The sequence below is a fragment of the Antennarius striatus genome, chromosome 1 (assembly GCF_040054535.1).
Source record: "Antennarius striatus isolate MH-2024 chromosome 1, ASM4005453v1, whole genome shotgun sequence".
Taxonomy (NCBI): Eukaryota; Metazoa; Chordata; class Actinopteri; order Lophiiformes; family Antennariidae; genus Antennarius; species Antennarius striatus.
In genome coordinates, this window is record NC_090776.1 from 766,011 (window position 1) to 780,663 (window position 14,653).

The following is a 14,653-nucleotide window of genomic DNA, read 5'->3' on the forward strand; positions in this document are numbered from 1 at the left end:
GAGTGACACCAGAAACAACATTATGTGAAAACGTGAGTCAGATAATTAGATTGTATGCTAGCGTTGTTGTTAGTTAGCCTCCTTAGCAACAGCTAAGACACCATGCAGCTTCCTTTCTGGGTTAGCTCACATCGAATCAGGCTACGGGTCAGCTGACATCCGTTTTGACCAGATGTGCTTCACATCAACCGTTAGCTTGTCTCCACACGTCGTCGAGCTCCTAACCCTAACTGTAGCCAGCGCTAACAGCTAGCCACTAGGGGGACCTACCTGATGAACACAGGTGAGGAGAGACATGTGACCAGAGAAGAAGCCAGAAGAACAGCCAGCAGCTGTGGATTCATCCTTCAGAACCAAACAGGAAACAAACAGGAAGTCAAGACAAAGATGTTCGACGCGTCGAAGCTCCCGGTGGCGGTTAGGAGATTCCAAACACGACCGACAGCTGGAACCAGCAGCTCCAGGGGCAGAAGGTGAGGGTCCACCTTCCTCTTCCTCTGCATAGGAATGGATGAAGGGTTTTTTGATGCTCCGTGATTGGCCTGACACATTCTTGGATACAGCGTGATGTGGGTTTTGATCAAACATCGTTAATCGGCTTCATTAACGATGTTTGAAGCCGATTTTTAGTAGGTAGTCATGTGATAGCATACACGCGTGCTATTGGCTGACAGCATCGAAGTGCGCCACGTTCTGAGACTCACGGAGCGCAGCAGACTTCAGTTTATTACAGGAAGACTTTAATACACCAGTGCTTTAAACAGTCTGACAGCGTGTTAAAGGTAAGACAGATAGAAGGTGGTTTCATATCAGTATGGGGGGGTTCAGAAACGTTTAAATTACTGGGTTCTCTCCGGGTTCACCTCCAGAAACGTGTGCTTCAGGTTGATTGGCCGGTCCCAAATTGCCCTTAGGAGTGAGTGTGTATGTGTGTGTGTGTGTGTGTGTGTGTGTGTGTGTGTGGTTGTCCGTCTTTGTGTGTGGCTCTGCGGTGCACTGGCATCATGTCCGGAGTGTCCCCCGCCTCACGCCCTATGCCAGCTGCGTTAGGCTCCAGCTCCCCGTGACCCGCTGCGGCGGATGAAGCGCAGATGAATGAATAAAATAGTTTGTTGCTATAGTGCGGAATTTCATTTTTCACGGGTGGACCTGGAACGCATTAACCGTGAGTAACGAGGGATTACCATATATATAAATGTATATATATACTGTATATATACGACACCGACGTTAAAGTCAGTTCTAGGAGTAAAACAGCGTCACGTTTGACAGTAAATTATCAGCCTGACATTAAAAACTAGTTAAAAATTGTTGAGGACACACAGCAGCAAATAGCTGCAGCTCACCTCCGACTGGACTACCGATCGATCGAAAAAAAATTTAATTAATAAACGAAGACGAACGTCGGAGCTTAAATATCTGCTTCGAACTTCAGATCAGGAAATAATCCGCTCTGTTGGCACTGACTGCACTCGTAATGAATTTAACCAGTTTTAATGTCAGGTTTGTTAATATGCGTGTTGACTTCTTTCTAAGGTGGCAAAGTGATCAAATGATCAGGTTTCCTTGATGAGGCTCAGAATGGATTATTGACATAACAATAGGGGTCGTTCACAGCTGACTAAAGGTACTCAGTCATGAATGCTCCATCTAGTGGACGGATAGCGCAACTACAGCCACTAGTTTTTTAAATCTATTTTAATTTTTTTATTTTAATGCGCCTTATAGTCCAGTGTGCCTTATATATGAAATTATAAAAATAATCAATTCATTAAAGGTGCGCCTTATAGTCCAATGTATCTTATAGTGCAGAAAAGACTTTATGTATATATACACATAAATTATATATTTAATATAATTACACAAATTATACATTATATATATATTTGTGTATATACACATATGTATATATGGATGTTATATATATATACGTATACATATATTTACATATAGTGTGTGTGTATATATATATATATATATATATATATATATATATATATATATAGTGTGTGTGTGTGTGTGTGTGTTTACGTATGCATATGTGGTTGGTGTAAAGTGCTCAACAAATAAAGATTGGATTGGTTTGGATATGTGTATGGAAATAAAAACTTACAAATTACTGAATATATTTGAACTAAATGGATAACTTTCTCTGTCTCTCTCTCTCTCTATATATATATAACCTGTTGGCAAAAAAAAAAATAAAAATAAAGTGGTTATTTATTTTATAATGAATATATACTGTATATACAAGACTCTTACAACTTGGTGGGTACATCAACATGGGGTCTGTTTCACGGAGCAGGTTTAATTAAACTCTGGATATGTTAACCCTGAAATGAAGAAACCCAGGGTTTCTGGTTTCACAAAGGGATGTAACTTAACTCAGGCTCAAAGGAGTAATCCTGACCTGTTCTGGGTCGGTTCCTGACTCACACATGTATGATGAGTCTTACCTGAGCAACAGACTGTAACGTGGTCAGTAGTCTAAAGGTCAACAATAATTCACTTTGTCCATCCACTCTAAATATCCACTATTCATCACAGGAGACTTTGATGGCTTAGAGACTTTGATGTCTTTTTGCTGGAGTACCATGGTTACCCATGGTAACCGAGGCTGCTGACCATGACACTGACCCAGGACCAACAGAACTTCTGAACACGCAGTGGACTCAGCTACTGCCGCCCCAAACATACAATACACGTTTCATTTGGTCATCTTTATTTCTTAGAAATAAAAAGCTTTTTTTTTGTATAGTTCCAACAGTTAACATTCTAATAGTCAACACGATTCACCTGTGACCATCACCCACCTCTAGCTTGTGCTCCGGTATTTTTATTTCCAGATCTGCCCTCCTAATCAGGAGATGCAAGTAAAACATTTCTTTATCTCTTTTCTGTATTTGTTAGGAAAGTAAATTCTATAAACTTCTTTAACAGATTTCTGGGGATACATGAGGAAGACATTAAAGCGTACAGTTGTATATGAATTCTATAGAATGAAACTCTGGTGTTTGCACTGTGTCAGTCTGTGCACTGGGTGTTGAGGGATCCTTCTGTTCCTGTCCATCCATGCTCTGTTAAACAGCGTGACAATGTGTTCGTACTTCAGTGGAGGCTACATTTGGTTCTGTTTTCCACCAGAATTCAAGTAATGGGAAGAGAACTATTAATAAGATCTAATTAATATTTGATGTGTGTTAGACCACCTCTGTTTTCTTTGATTACTTGTTAATTTCTTTTATCGTTCATCAATTATCAACTCCTGTGTGTATCACGTGACTAAAAGAGGAAATAAAAGTTGGAATGCCTAAAAGCTGTTACCAGCAGCACAATGCCACAGCTATCGACGTCAGAACTAAAGCAGTTTTAGCTACTATCAAGGAAATCTTGCAAACGAGCTACATGTCAGCTCTTGATTTCACTTCGTAGATAATGTAGGTATACGCTTTGGCATGAAAACTCTTCTTGTGAACAGTTTTTGTAGCGTGCATATGCCCAATTTCCTCCCATCTTCCTCTTCTTTGCAGCTTCAGCGATGTTGCTCTGTCTTTGGAAAATGCCTTCAAAGTCTTTGTGATTAAACTGTGAACTTTGAGTGCTGTAAAGTACGCGGAGTGCTTCTCCTCGGTTGTCATGCTAACCCATTGAGGATGGCTTTTTAGAGTTGTGTCACATCTGCTAAACTGCGGGTGAACTTACCCTGGGCTACTAAAACTAACAGCTGGACAGCCTTTGTGAAACCAGAAACCCTGAGTTTATTCAGGGTAAGTCAAACCAGAGTCACAGGTTTTACCCAGGGTTTGTTAAACCTGCTTTGTGAAACAGACACCTGATGGTAGACATTGTTTCTGATTGATTCACCTATTCAAGTCTGTCAATGGCGAACATTTGCTTAGCTGTGATGCTAACTGGTGCTAAAATGAAAGAAACAGGAGTTGGTGAGTTTAAAATTATTCTGGTCCAACAAGTTAACTAATAGAAAACAAGACATTTCAAGATCTAGTTTTTCTACCCTCCTGATCAAACACGGGTTTGTCTGTAATGTTTTTTGGCCCACACCAGGCGGGTGACCAAAATGTCCTTCTTGTCTCGGATCCTCCTGTCCCAGCAGTACTCGGGGGAGAGGACCCGGGTGGGTTTGTGAAGCCAGTAGTACTTGTTCAGATGACTCTCATCGTGCCACACCGCCTCCACCTTGTTCTTCTTGTCCTCCATGATGCCTGCCAAGCAGGCTTCTGTCAGATTCTTCATGTTTTCCCACGAGCCTCCAAAAAGGGCAGCGTGGTAGTAGAAATCTCCGGTTTCTAAGAAAGCCTGTGACGTGGGTCTCCTTTCATAGGTGAACCGCTTCTGTGGAACTTTGTAAAAGTAGGCTTGAAGTAAAGCCACAGAATCACCCAGAGCCTCGGAACCAAACCTTCCAGTGAAGACCTGATCGACGTCGAAGCAGAAGACGTAGTTACAGTGGTGACGGATGTCCGACTTGATGAATTCTGCTAATGTTTTCATGCGCATCATGGAGACGTCCTGCCATCGGGGGTGTTTCTCCACCTGGAGAACCTTCATGCTTCGCCAAGGACCAAGCTCCATCTTTGGTACTTTTTCTGGGTAGTCCGTGAACACGTAATACGTCACTGATAGACCCAACATAAAGTGCTTCTCAGCAGAGGTCAGGAAGTTGTGGAGGTAGAATTCCAGATACCTTTGGGAGGAGACAGAGAAAATAGACAGGAAGGGTTTCCATCAAGACCTTTTCCAAAGCCAGAGACAGGTGTAAACAGAGTCAGTGATTTGTCTTTAACGTAGAACAAACCTGCCCAGAGCGAAGACGACGAGGGCCACACAGGAACGCCTTTGGATATGAGTTTGGTCGTAGAGATCAGGGTCAAACATTCCCTCCCAGATGATGGGGGCTCGCCAGTAGGTTTGTGTTTGAACATCTTTTCTGGCCCTGAAAGGACAGAAGAAAACACGCAAATGTTCAACACTGGTCTAGTTTCTCTTGTCCTCTATGTGTGTCTAGATGTTTTCACAGACAAGAGAAACATGGAGCCAAATCTGTTCTGGTATCATCAGACTGACAGGATTAACCCCCGAAGCCCAGCCTTCACCACCAATGAGGTCCCATCACCCTGAACGTTCACCCAAACTTCAGCAAAACATCCCCTCAGATTTAAAACTTCATCCCCAACTGGACCAGACTCTAGGACAGCAGCTGGACATTTGAGCTGTGAGCAGTAACAAGGGCCGGTGGTCGCTACTCTCCTTCAAACATCTCTAAATTGGTTATATTCTAAATGCAGACAATTTTAGGTGAAGACATTTCCTTGGAGCCTGACCCCTCAGAACTAAACCTGCTCCAACCACATCCCAACATCCATGACTAGACGCTGGCCCCGGAGACACTGAGTCCAAACCCTGTCCAGGTGGAACACGAGGGAAACTTTCAGGACGTGTCATCATCCAGATGATGTCCTCCTCGAGGTTCAATCTTCATGTCTAACCGGCTGTAGTGGAGGCATCTAAAGTCTTCTATGTTTGACTCCAAAACCATCGTCATGGGTGGTTGAAGTCATTGACGACTGTGTTCACCAGAGACCTTAAAGGTCAATCTAATCTGATCTATGTTGTGTTTACACTGCAATTAATTGTTCCTCAGGAACTTTCCTTGTAAACTTTCTTCTGACGATGCAGCTAAAACCAAACGGTGTGACGTCTCACCCAAAGTCAAGCGTGTGGTCTAAATTGACGTAGAGCCTCACGTCCTTCTGATTGGTCCTCAGCAGTTTGCCCTCAATCCACAATCTGGTTGTAAAGAGAAGAAGAGAAGAATGAACACCATGACGATGGAGACAAAGCCACGTATGTCCTTAGAAACTTTGTGTATGTCAGAAATAGTAAGAAGTTTGTCACTGACTTTAAATATAACGTAACAATGATGGAGATGGCCACAGTGAAGCAGAAGATTCCAAGAGTCGCCCTCCTGAAGCTGGAATATTAAAAAGCAGAGAACATTCAGATGAAGGGAACGTTTCAGCTGGTGTTCTGATGATCTCAGCATTCAGTGGAGGAGGTTCTGTCCATTCTGTCCAGCCAAGCTGGACGAGGGAGACGGGCTTTCCTCTGAGACACGCTAACATGTTAGCACAGTGCTTTATGAGTGGCAGTTCCACCAGGAAGTCAAACAGAAGGGTGTTGGTTCACCTCCTGAGTGATGTCACGGTGCCCTTGAGCACCCCCAACCCCCATGAAGTGGAGGACAGTTTAGAGAACAGTTATCAATCCCAACTGGGGGTTCATAAAGATCTTAAATCTGAAGTCAGGAACGACACAACCAGGTTCAGACTGAACACATTCAGGGAAACAATGAAGGTGAGAGACAGGTACCTCATATCTGGTTCAGGACCTGGTCCAGGATCTGGTCCAGGATGTGGTGCAGCTGGATGCAGCACAGCGACCAGCAGGAAGAGTCATCAGCTCCTGACGCCTCTGTTTTCGTCCCATTTGAAAGGTCCACCTGGAGTGGGCGTGGCCTGTGGGGCGTGTGTGGGTCAGTGTTGTGTATCACTTCCACCTAAGATCTTCATGAAAAGTCACGTGATCCGTATCTATTCACCATTGTTTGGACTGCACAAGACACACAGGTCTTCTTTCCTGCGTCAACAAGGATCAGATTGAGACTCGCCGCCCAAAACAGCAGCGAGACCAGAGGTTTAAACAAACAGTTTTCACCGCCACGACATTTAGCACGAAGTATTTATAGTGTCAGTGGCAGAGGTTCGTGTTTGGATCAGGGTTCAGGTTAAGATTATGGTTTGGGTTTAGGATAAAGGCTTGGATTAAGATAAGGGTTTGGGTTAGGGTTCCATTCAGGATAAGGGTTTGGGTTAGGGTTCCATTCAGGATAAGGGTTTGGGTTAGCATAAATGTTCAGGTTAGAATAAGGATTAGGATAAGGGTTTGGGTTAAGCTTAGTGGTCGGGGTAGCATAAGAGTTCGGGTTTGGGTTCGGGTCAGAGTTAGGATAAGGGTTTGGGTTGATCAGAAGTTAATTTCCAACATTTCTATAACCTTTTAGAACCATTAACCACTTTCTCTTTTAGTCATAATTCTATTTGCAATTGTCTACAAGAGGATGAAGCAACATGTAATATTCAGAGGACGTCACTCCTGAGTGTGGCGTCCTAACAAGGTTTTAAGCTCCACACAATCATTCTTCTCCTTATTTTACCTGCAGTGTTTCAATCAGTGATGATACAAAATAGAATATTCATGATTTACACTGATCCCGACCAATCACGTCCAGCTGCTAGCCAAGGTTCACATTAGTGCTCAATGTAAAAACAGTAAAAGTTCACCGCAGCAGTAGACTCATCAGTGGACACAACGTTCATCCACGTGTTCAGGTGTTATCGACCTCCTGGTCGCCATGACGACCCAGTGCTGCTGCTCGCCCCACCAGTACCATCTCTACTGGTGGGGCTCCGTTTACAGGGAGTAAACAGGCTTTACTTCCAACACGTGTCGTCACCACAAACTGATTACCCAGTAGAGATTACTGATTAACTGATTGACCTGTCGTTAGTTCGTCTTTTCTTCATTTTATATTGGTAGGTGTGGCCTGGATCAGGTGACCAACAACAGCTGGACACACTGCGAGAAAACACTGTTTGTGTGTGTGTGTGTGTGTGTGTGTGTGTGTGTGTGTGTGTGTGTGTGTGTGTGTGTGTAACCCCTCCCTGCATTCTCTATTTGTGACAGTTTGTGTCACCTCACATGCAGATGTCAGCGCGCTGCTGCCACCTGCTGGTCAGGAAGTGTAATTACCCTTTCCCAGTGGAGCAGTGACAAAGCTAACAGTGGCTTCGCTGTCTGGTCTCAGTTCTGGGTTCTAGGTTCTGGTCTCGGTTCTGGGTTCAGGATCATCTACGACGACTGTTGAGGCTGATGGTCACTGATCTTCAGGTTTCTGCAGAACCACGGAGGTGAGACGGAGGAGTTAATCCAACTGCTGGTGACAGTGTACCAGGATGACCTTTGCTCTCTGTGTTACCTCCATGCTAGCTAGCTAGCACCTCCATTCACATACAGTGGTTCCTCTACTTACGAATGTCTCTACTTATGAAATTTTCTACTTCCGAAATTTCTCAGCAGGAAAATATTACCTCTATTTACGAAAGAAATTTCGACTTACATAATGTAAAAACACAGTATCGGCTGATACTCTCAGCTCCCACAGGTTCCTGAACACAACATTCTCATAGCTGCTCTGCCATTGGCTGTTACCTAGTATCATCCTGGCATCCCATTGGCTCAGAGGGACCTCTGTGTGGAGCTAGATAGGTGTCTATGCAGCGTCCTCGTCATTAGGCCCTCGACCCCTGAGGTGTTCTGATAGTTTTACATAAATATATTAACTTGTAGAGTATTCACTATGGACCCCAAGAAAGTGACGGAGAAAAGAGGAAAAGAAAAGACGAAGAAAAGAGTTTTTTTGTCCGTACAAACAAATCAAGAGATGATAGAAAAGCCTGAAAAAGGGATGCGTTTGGTTGATCTCACCAAAGAATATGGCCGTAATGCATCTACAATCACCACGTTATTAAAACTAAAGGAAGTTTAAGGAGTTTAAGGCGTCGCGTGGGTGGTTGGAGAAGTTCAGAAGGAGGACTGGAATTCACTCTGTTGTTCATGGGGGGGCAAGAGGGCATGAACCAAAGAGGGCAAAAAACAATGAGGACAGCAGTTAAAAGGTAAATGACCATCATTATTATTCTTTATTCTTTGTTTTTTACGTTATGCACAACTCTCATCTATTTATATTTTCCGCACTATAAGGCGCACCTAAAAGCCTAAAATTTTCTCATAAACCCGTAGTGCGCCTTGTAATCCGGTGCGTTTTATATATGGATTAATATTCATATTAATATTGGTTAAAAACATGATCGCTGAAAAAAAAAAGCCGTGTTGACTTCTTTCTAAGATGACAAAGTGATCAAGTGATCAGGTTTCCTTGATGAGGCTCAGAATGGATTATTGACATGACAATAGGGGCCATTCAGAGGTAGTCAGGAAGTCCTGAATGCAATCATGACTGTCTGAGCAGCGCGGCTCCATCTAGTGGACGGATTACGCAACTACAGCCGCTGCAGTTTATCAAATAAATTTTATTTTTTATTGTGTGCGCCTTATAATCCGGTGCGCCTTATATATGAAATAAATTATGAAACAAACAAATTATTGAGGGTGAGCCTTATAGTCCAGTGCGCCTTATAGTGCGGAAAATACTGTAAGTGTTACATGTTTTGATGCATTTTTATGCTTTATAAAACATTTACGTCGGAATTTTTGTGGGCTTGGAACAGATTAGGGCATTTGCCTGGAAAACGCGTCTCTACTTACGAAATCTTCTACTTACGCAATTTCTTCCGGTACCACTGTATTTGTCTCTGTTGACACTTGACCCGTCAGCTAGGCTTCCATCAGGGGAGACATTTTTGGAATAAGTGTGGAGTTGATGATGCGTGAGATAGTGGGGGGTGAGTGGCAACGAGGTCAGATAGCGTCCAGACTGTGTTGGCTGTGATCACATCTGAACATTTTAAATACATATAAATGAAGTTTAGTGAATAAAGTCACTACCAGGGTGAGTCGGTGTGTCGATGACATCCTGGTGTGTGCGTCAGACCTGGACACCTGCTGAACCACTCCAGGATCCTGTAACCAGTTCACCTTCTCAGAGAAAGAATTGGGTGGATCAGGTCGACCTTCCCAGTTGGCATGGCTGAGGGTTAGTGGTCAGGGTAAGGGTACACCCCCCCGGTGGTACCGGCATGGAAGACATGGGACAAACAACAGAACCAAAACCGTCCTGAGAGCAGCCTTCTATTCTCAGACCTGTGTGTGTGTGTGTGTGTGTGTGTGTGTGTGTGTGTGTGTGTGTGTGTGTGTGTGTGTGTGTGTGTGTGTGTGTGTGTGTGTGTGTGTGTTCTGGAGGTCCTGGTACCACATTATTTGGTTTTCATTACCAATAAGTTGACACACACCCGTCCAACGTGACTGCATGTCGGCCATCAGGTCACCCTGATCATGGGTTCACATCCCGTCTGGTGTTTTTACCAAACAGACCAGTTCCTGGATTCAGCCCCCATCCTGACCAGGTCGTCTTCTAGAGTTCAAACACGGTGACACAGACACGGGTCACATGATCTCCTATTTTAATCTCCTTACAACTAACGCCTCAGGTGGGAGTGATAAACAGCCCACAGGCCACGCCCACTCCAGGTGGACCTTTAAATTGGGAGGCCGTCAGGAGCTGAAGACTCTTCTGCTGGTCGCTGATCGCTGCTGTGCTGCATCCTGAACCAGATCCTGGACCAGATCCTGAACCAGATATGAGGTACCTGTCTCTCACCTTCATTGTTTCCCTGAATGTGTTCAGTCTGAACCTGGTTGTGTCGTTCCTGACTTCAGATTTAAGATCTTTATGAACCCCCAGTGGGGAGAAAGGATAGCAGCTAGCATCAGGCTAACGTAGCCAGGTACAGCTCCTCATCACTGAGAGGTGTGGGTGACAGGATGGTCTAGAAGTCAGGTCTAGTCTAGTCCTGCATAGAGATAGTCTTCATCAGGGCCCCATTAGTAACTGTGACCAGCAGCAGAGCCAATCAAATCCCATCTTTAACAGGAAGTCTCGGGTAGCAAAGCAGCCATGGTACCGTGTTCTCTACACGGGTTGACACACTTCCTGCCCAGGTGTGTGTGTGTGTGTGTGTGTGTGTGTGTGTGTGTGTGTGTTGGGCAGCCATGTAGCGTCACCCTCGGAGCAGCTTTTGGGTTCGCTGCTCAAGGGCACCTTGACATCAAACAGGAAGTGAACCGACACCCCTCTCTTTGTTTGACTTCCTGTTGGCACTGCCACTCAGAAAGCCCTGTGTTAGCGTGTCCCAGAGGTAGGCCTGTCTCCCTCGTCCAGCTTGGCTGGACAGAATGGACAGCAGCTGAGATCAGAACACCAGCTAAACGTTCCCTTCATCTGATTGTTCTCTGCTTCTTGAGTCGTTCCAGCTCCTTGAAGGCGACTCTTGGGATCTTCTACATTATTGTGGCCGTCACTATCATCATTACTCAGTATAACATTCATTTGTAAGTCAGTTACAACCTTCTTGCCATTGCTGACACGCATGCAAAGTTTCTCCAGACGTACCTGCTTTGTCTCCGTCGTCATGGTGTTCATTCTTCTGTCCTTCTCTTTTATTGCAGCTCGTCGATGGAGGTCACACCTGTGAGGACCGATCACAGGGACGGGAGGTTCTACGTCTATTTAGACCACACGCTTAACTTTGGGTGAGACGTCACACCGTTTGGTTTTAGCTGACACACCAACAAGTTCAGCTTCCTGGGAGAAGGAACTGTGTTGTTTCAGAAGATGTGAACAGTTTAGACGGGATGGTCCAGCTGAGGAGCAGATGGACGGAGTGTTTACTTGTTTTGATGCAAATGACACGTAAAAACCATCATATAAAAGGTTTTGGCCTTTAAACGACAGGAAAGCAAACATACACAAGAATTATTGTGAAAAATGTTTTAAAACTGTCTTTATTTCTGAAACTACTGATATAGTTCAAGCAAGTCTGGCGGGCCGGATTACAAACCCCAACGGGCCGCATGTGGCCCACGGGCCGTAGTTTGCTCGCTCCTGATTTAATCCGTAATAACCCAAACCCAACACACACCTGAACACACACTCATCTTTTACTGTTCAGTAGGGTTCTTCCACAGTTCTACAGTTGGTAGAACTGTGGAACAGTTTGGTATCTTGTACTGGGTTGGGTCACAAATCGTACTGAGGCCACGCCTCCTCAGGATTGGATGAACTCAGCACCAGGCAGGACGGTGATGATGAGTACAACAGAAGGGAACACACACGTTGTGTAGTTCTTTGTTCAAAGGTGTGAATGTTAACACCTGAACAGGATGTCGGACTTTTGTCCCACCTGGAGGATGTTTGCTTCGGCGTTCCTCCTGTTGACTCAAAGCTTCAAGTGGGTCTCCAGCACAAAGGAGGAGCGAGAGATTTTCAGCATCTCGTTTGTCAGCTTCAGGCTTTGGTGCTGAGAGTCCGATTGGGACTGAAGTCACGATGTTGTGTCTTTATTTGGTTCTGTTTTGGTCCAGATTGTTGGGTTCTGGTAGGAGTACATTCTCATTGGACAGATATTCAGCAAAGATTAATTGCCCAAGACAAGCGAGTAAACTTTGGTGATGTCTTGGTGTTGCCCAGTAAGTCTCATCCAATTGGAGATGAAGTTTTAAATCTGTACATATCCCACACCAAAGTAAAATTTTGCTGTATTTTGTTTAAACTTTCCTTGAAACTGGGACTGTTTTTGTGCACCTTTCGTGTGACGGGTTTACAGAGGAGGTAAAGGTACGACGATGAGTCGAGATAAAATGATAACAGGTTTGATAAGTCTGTCTTTTGTCTGTTTTGTTTAACAGACAAGCAAAAGGAAATCTGATGTCTTCTCATTATCACCTGTCCTTTCAGGGCCCGACAGGATGTTCCAACACACACTTCCTGGGATGCTCCCATCATCTGGGAGGGAATGTTCGACCCTGACCTTCACGACCAAACTCACTTTGAAGCCAATTCGTCCGTGGCCCTCGCCGTGTTCGCTGTGGGCAGGTTGGTTTGTTTGCTCCTTGTCCATCTACACCAGACTGAGGAACACCCACACGTCCACCACTGGGGAGGCAGAGAGGGTTTTTTAGGGGGGAAGGGGCTCAAACATCACATAGACCAGTAGGTAAGACAGTCCTCACAACCTGGACACGGGTATGAATGTCTGTTAACTGATGGCCGAATACCGATCTATTGAGGAACATCGTAATCAACTCATTGGGGATTTGAGGGCCGTCAGTAACCAGTTTGGACTGAATCGAAGGTGTGATTGGAAGCAGCTGCTCTCAGAACCATCAAACACGGTGATCGTGTTGATATCTGCAGTAAAAACCAACAGTAGGAACCTCGTCTTGTCCCCCTGAGGTTCTGACGGTTGTGAAGTCTTTCTCCTGACTCTTCTCTCATGCCTCCAGAGACATTCACACACGTGTTTGAACACTTCCTGTCTATTTTCTCTGTCTCCTCCCAAAGGTATCTGGAATTCTACCTCCACAACTTCCTGACCTCTGCTGAGAAGCACTTTATGTTGGGTCTATCAGTGACGTATTACGTGTTCACGGACTACCCAGAAAAAGTACCAAAGATGGAGCTTGGTCCTTGGCGAAGCATGAAGGTTCTCCAGGTGGAGAAACACCCCCGATGGCAGGACGTCTCCATGATGCGCATGAAAACATTAGCAGAATTCATCGAGTCGGACATCCGTCACCACTGTAACTACGTCTTCTGCTTCGACGTCGATCAGGTCTTCACTGGAAGGTTTGGTTCCGAGGCTCTGGGTGATTCTGTGGCTTTACTTCATGCCCATTTTTACACACTACCGCAGCACCGGTTCACCTATGAAAGGAGACCCACGTCACAGGCTTTCTTAGAAACCGGAGATTTCTACTACCACGCTGCCCTTTTTGGAGGCTCGTGGGAAAACATGAAGAATCTGACAGAAGCCTGCTTGGCAGGCATCATGGAGGACAAGAAGAACAAGGTGGAGGCGGTGTGGCACGATGAGAGTCATCTGAACAAGTACTACTGGCTTCACAAACCCACCCGGGTCCTCTCCCCCGAGTACTGCTGGGACAGGAGGCTTTATGACATCAACATCTGGGTCACCCGCCTGGTCTGGGTCAAAAAACATTACAGACAAACCCGTGTTTGATCAGGAGGGTAGAAAAACTGTCAAGGACTGGTAGGACCTTGGCTTCCTCTGGACAGGAGAGGAAGTCTTCTTCTGATATCATTGGCCTTTTACCTGTCTCAGGTAAATCTCGATGGTAGAGCAGTCATCCACTTAATCCATTAACAGGAGGTTGGTGGCTCAAACCCTAGAGTCTGGACCATGTAGTTGGTGTGAGTGTGAGCTTTGGGAGGTCAACAGTCTGAACTTATCTTGAACAAACACTTGACTCCAACAATGGAAATTATATTTCAGTAAAAGCTGTCTTGATGTCAAAACACGGACAGTGGACAGTGATAAGGACAGTGGACCGCAGTCCACTGTCCTTATCACTGTCCACTGTCCTTATCATGGTCGATGTCATTTAGCAGCTCAGTGGAGATAAGGTCACACTTGTCCGTCAGGATTTCCTGGGCAGAGCATCAGGAAGAACAAACAGAGCAGATGCTGTTTAAACTTTTCTGCGGTCTTTATATTGATTGTTTTAATCCAATAATCCGGATCCAAGATTACCTCCAGATCTCTGAGTTGGGCAATCACCTGTTGCCCCACTGTCTCAGTATCAGCGTTGTGCTCGGTGGTCTCTCCTGGGTACAGCCTGTACATGTGTGTGGATTGATTTTGATGCTGGCGATGATCACATCTCTGTTCCAAGGCAACAAGGCGTCGGCCCGTCCCGTCTATCTGTCCACAGCTGCTTGACTTCTCCGTTACTAGAGAATCCGTTATCTCGTCAACTCCTGTTTCATGTCATTTTAGAGGGAGTTGGAGCAGGAAAACAGGAGAAAGAACGCTCT

General features: G+C 45.0%; 2 protein-coding genes across 6 annotated transcripts; one reads left to right on the top strand and one right to left on the bottom strand.

Annotated features, from left to right (window-relative positions):
- The first annotated feature begins 273 nt into the window (after window positions 1–273).
- Window positions 274–14,111, top strand: LOC137594974 (N-acetyllactosaminide alpha-1,3-galactosyltransferase-like). Of its 5 annotated transcripts, none has more exons than XM_068314735.1 (5): window positions 10,352–10,402; window positions 11,071–11,148; window positions 11,266–11,349; window positions 12,554–12,691; window positions 13,160–14,111. In XM_068314735.1, the coding sequence occupies exons 1-5, from the start codon at window positions 10,398–10,400 to the stop codon at window positions 13,836–13,838; spliced, it is 984 nt and encodes a 327-aa protein (XP_068170836.1). In that variant the 5' UTR covers window positions 10,352–10,397; the 3' UTR covers window positions 13,839–14,111. The 5 variants fall into 5 exon arrangements, with proteins under 5 accessions (XP_068170819.1, XP_068170836.1, XP_068170843.1 ...); XM_068314726.1 differs by having other exon boundaries at window positions 10,367–10,402; window positions 11,062–11,148; XM_068314742.1 differs by lacking the exon at window positions 11,071–11,148 and having other exon boundaries at window positions 10,366–10,402.
- On the bottom strand, window positions 4,024–8,299 carry LOC137602358 (N-acetyllactosaminide alpha-1,3-galactosyltransferase-like). The gene is made up of 4 exons (XM_068325036.1): window positions 8,241–8,299; window positions 5,725–5,808; window positions 4,817–4,990; window positions 4,024–4,705 (listed from the first exon to the last, which is right to left on the bottom strand). Exons 1-4 carry the CDS (start codon window positions 8,297–8,299, stop codon window positions 4,024–4,026), a joined length of 999 nt encoding a protein of 332 aa, XP_068181137.1.
- Window positions 14,112–14,653: the final 542 nt, after the last annotated feature.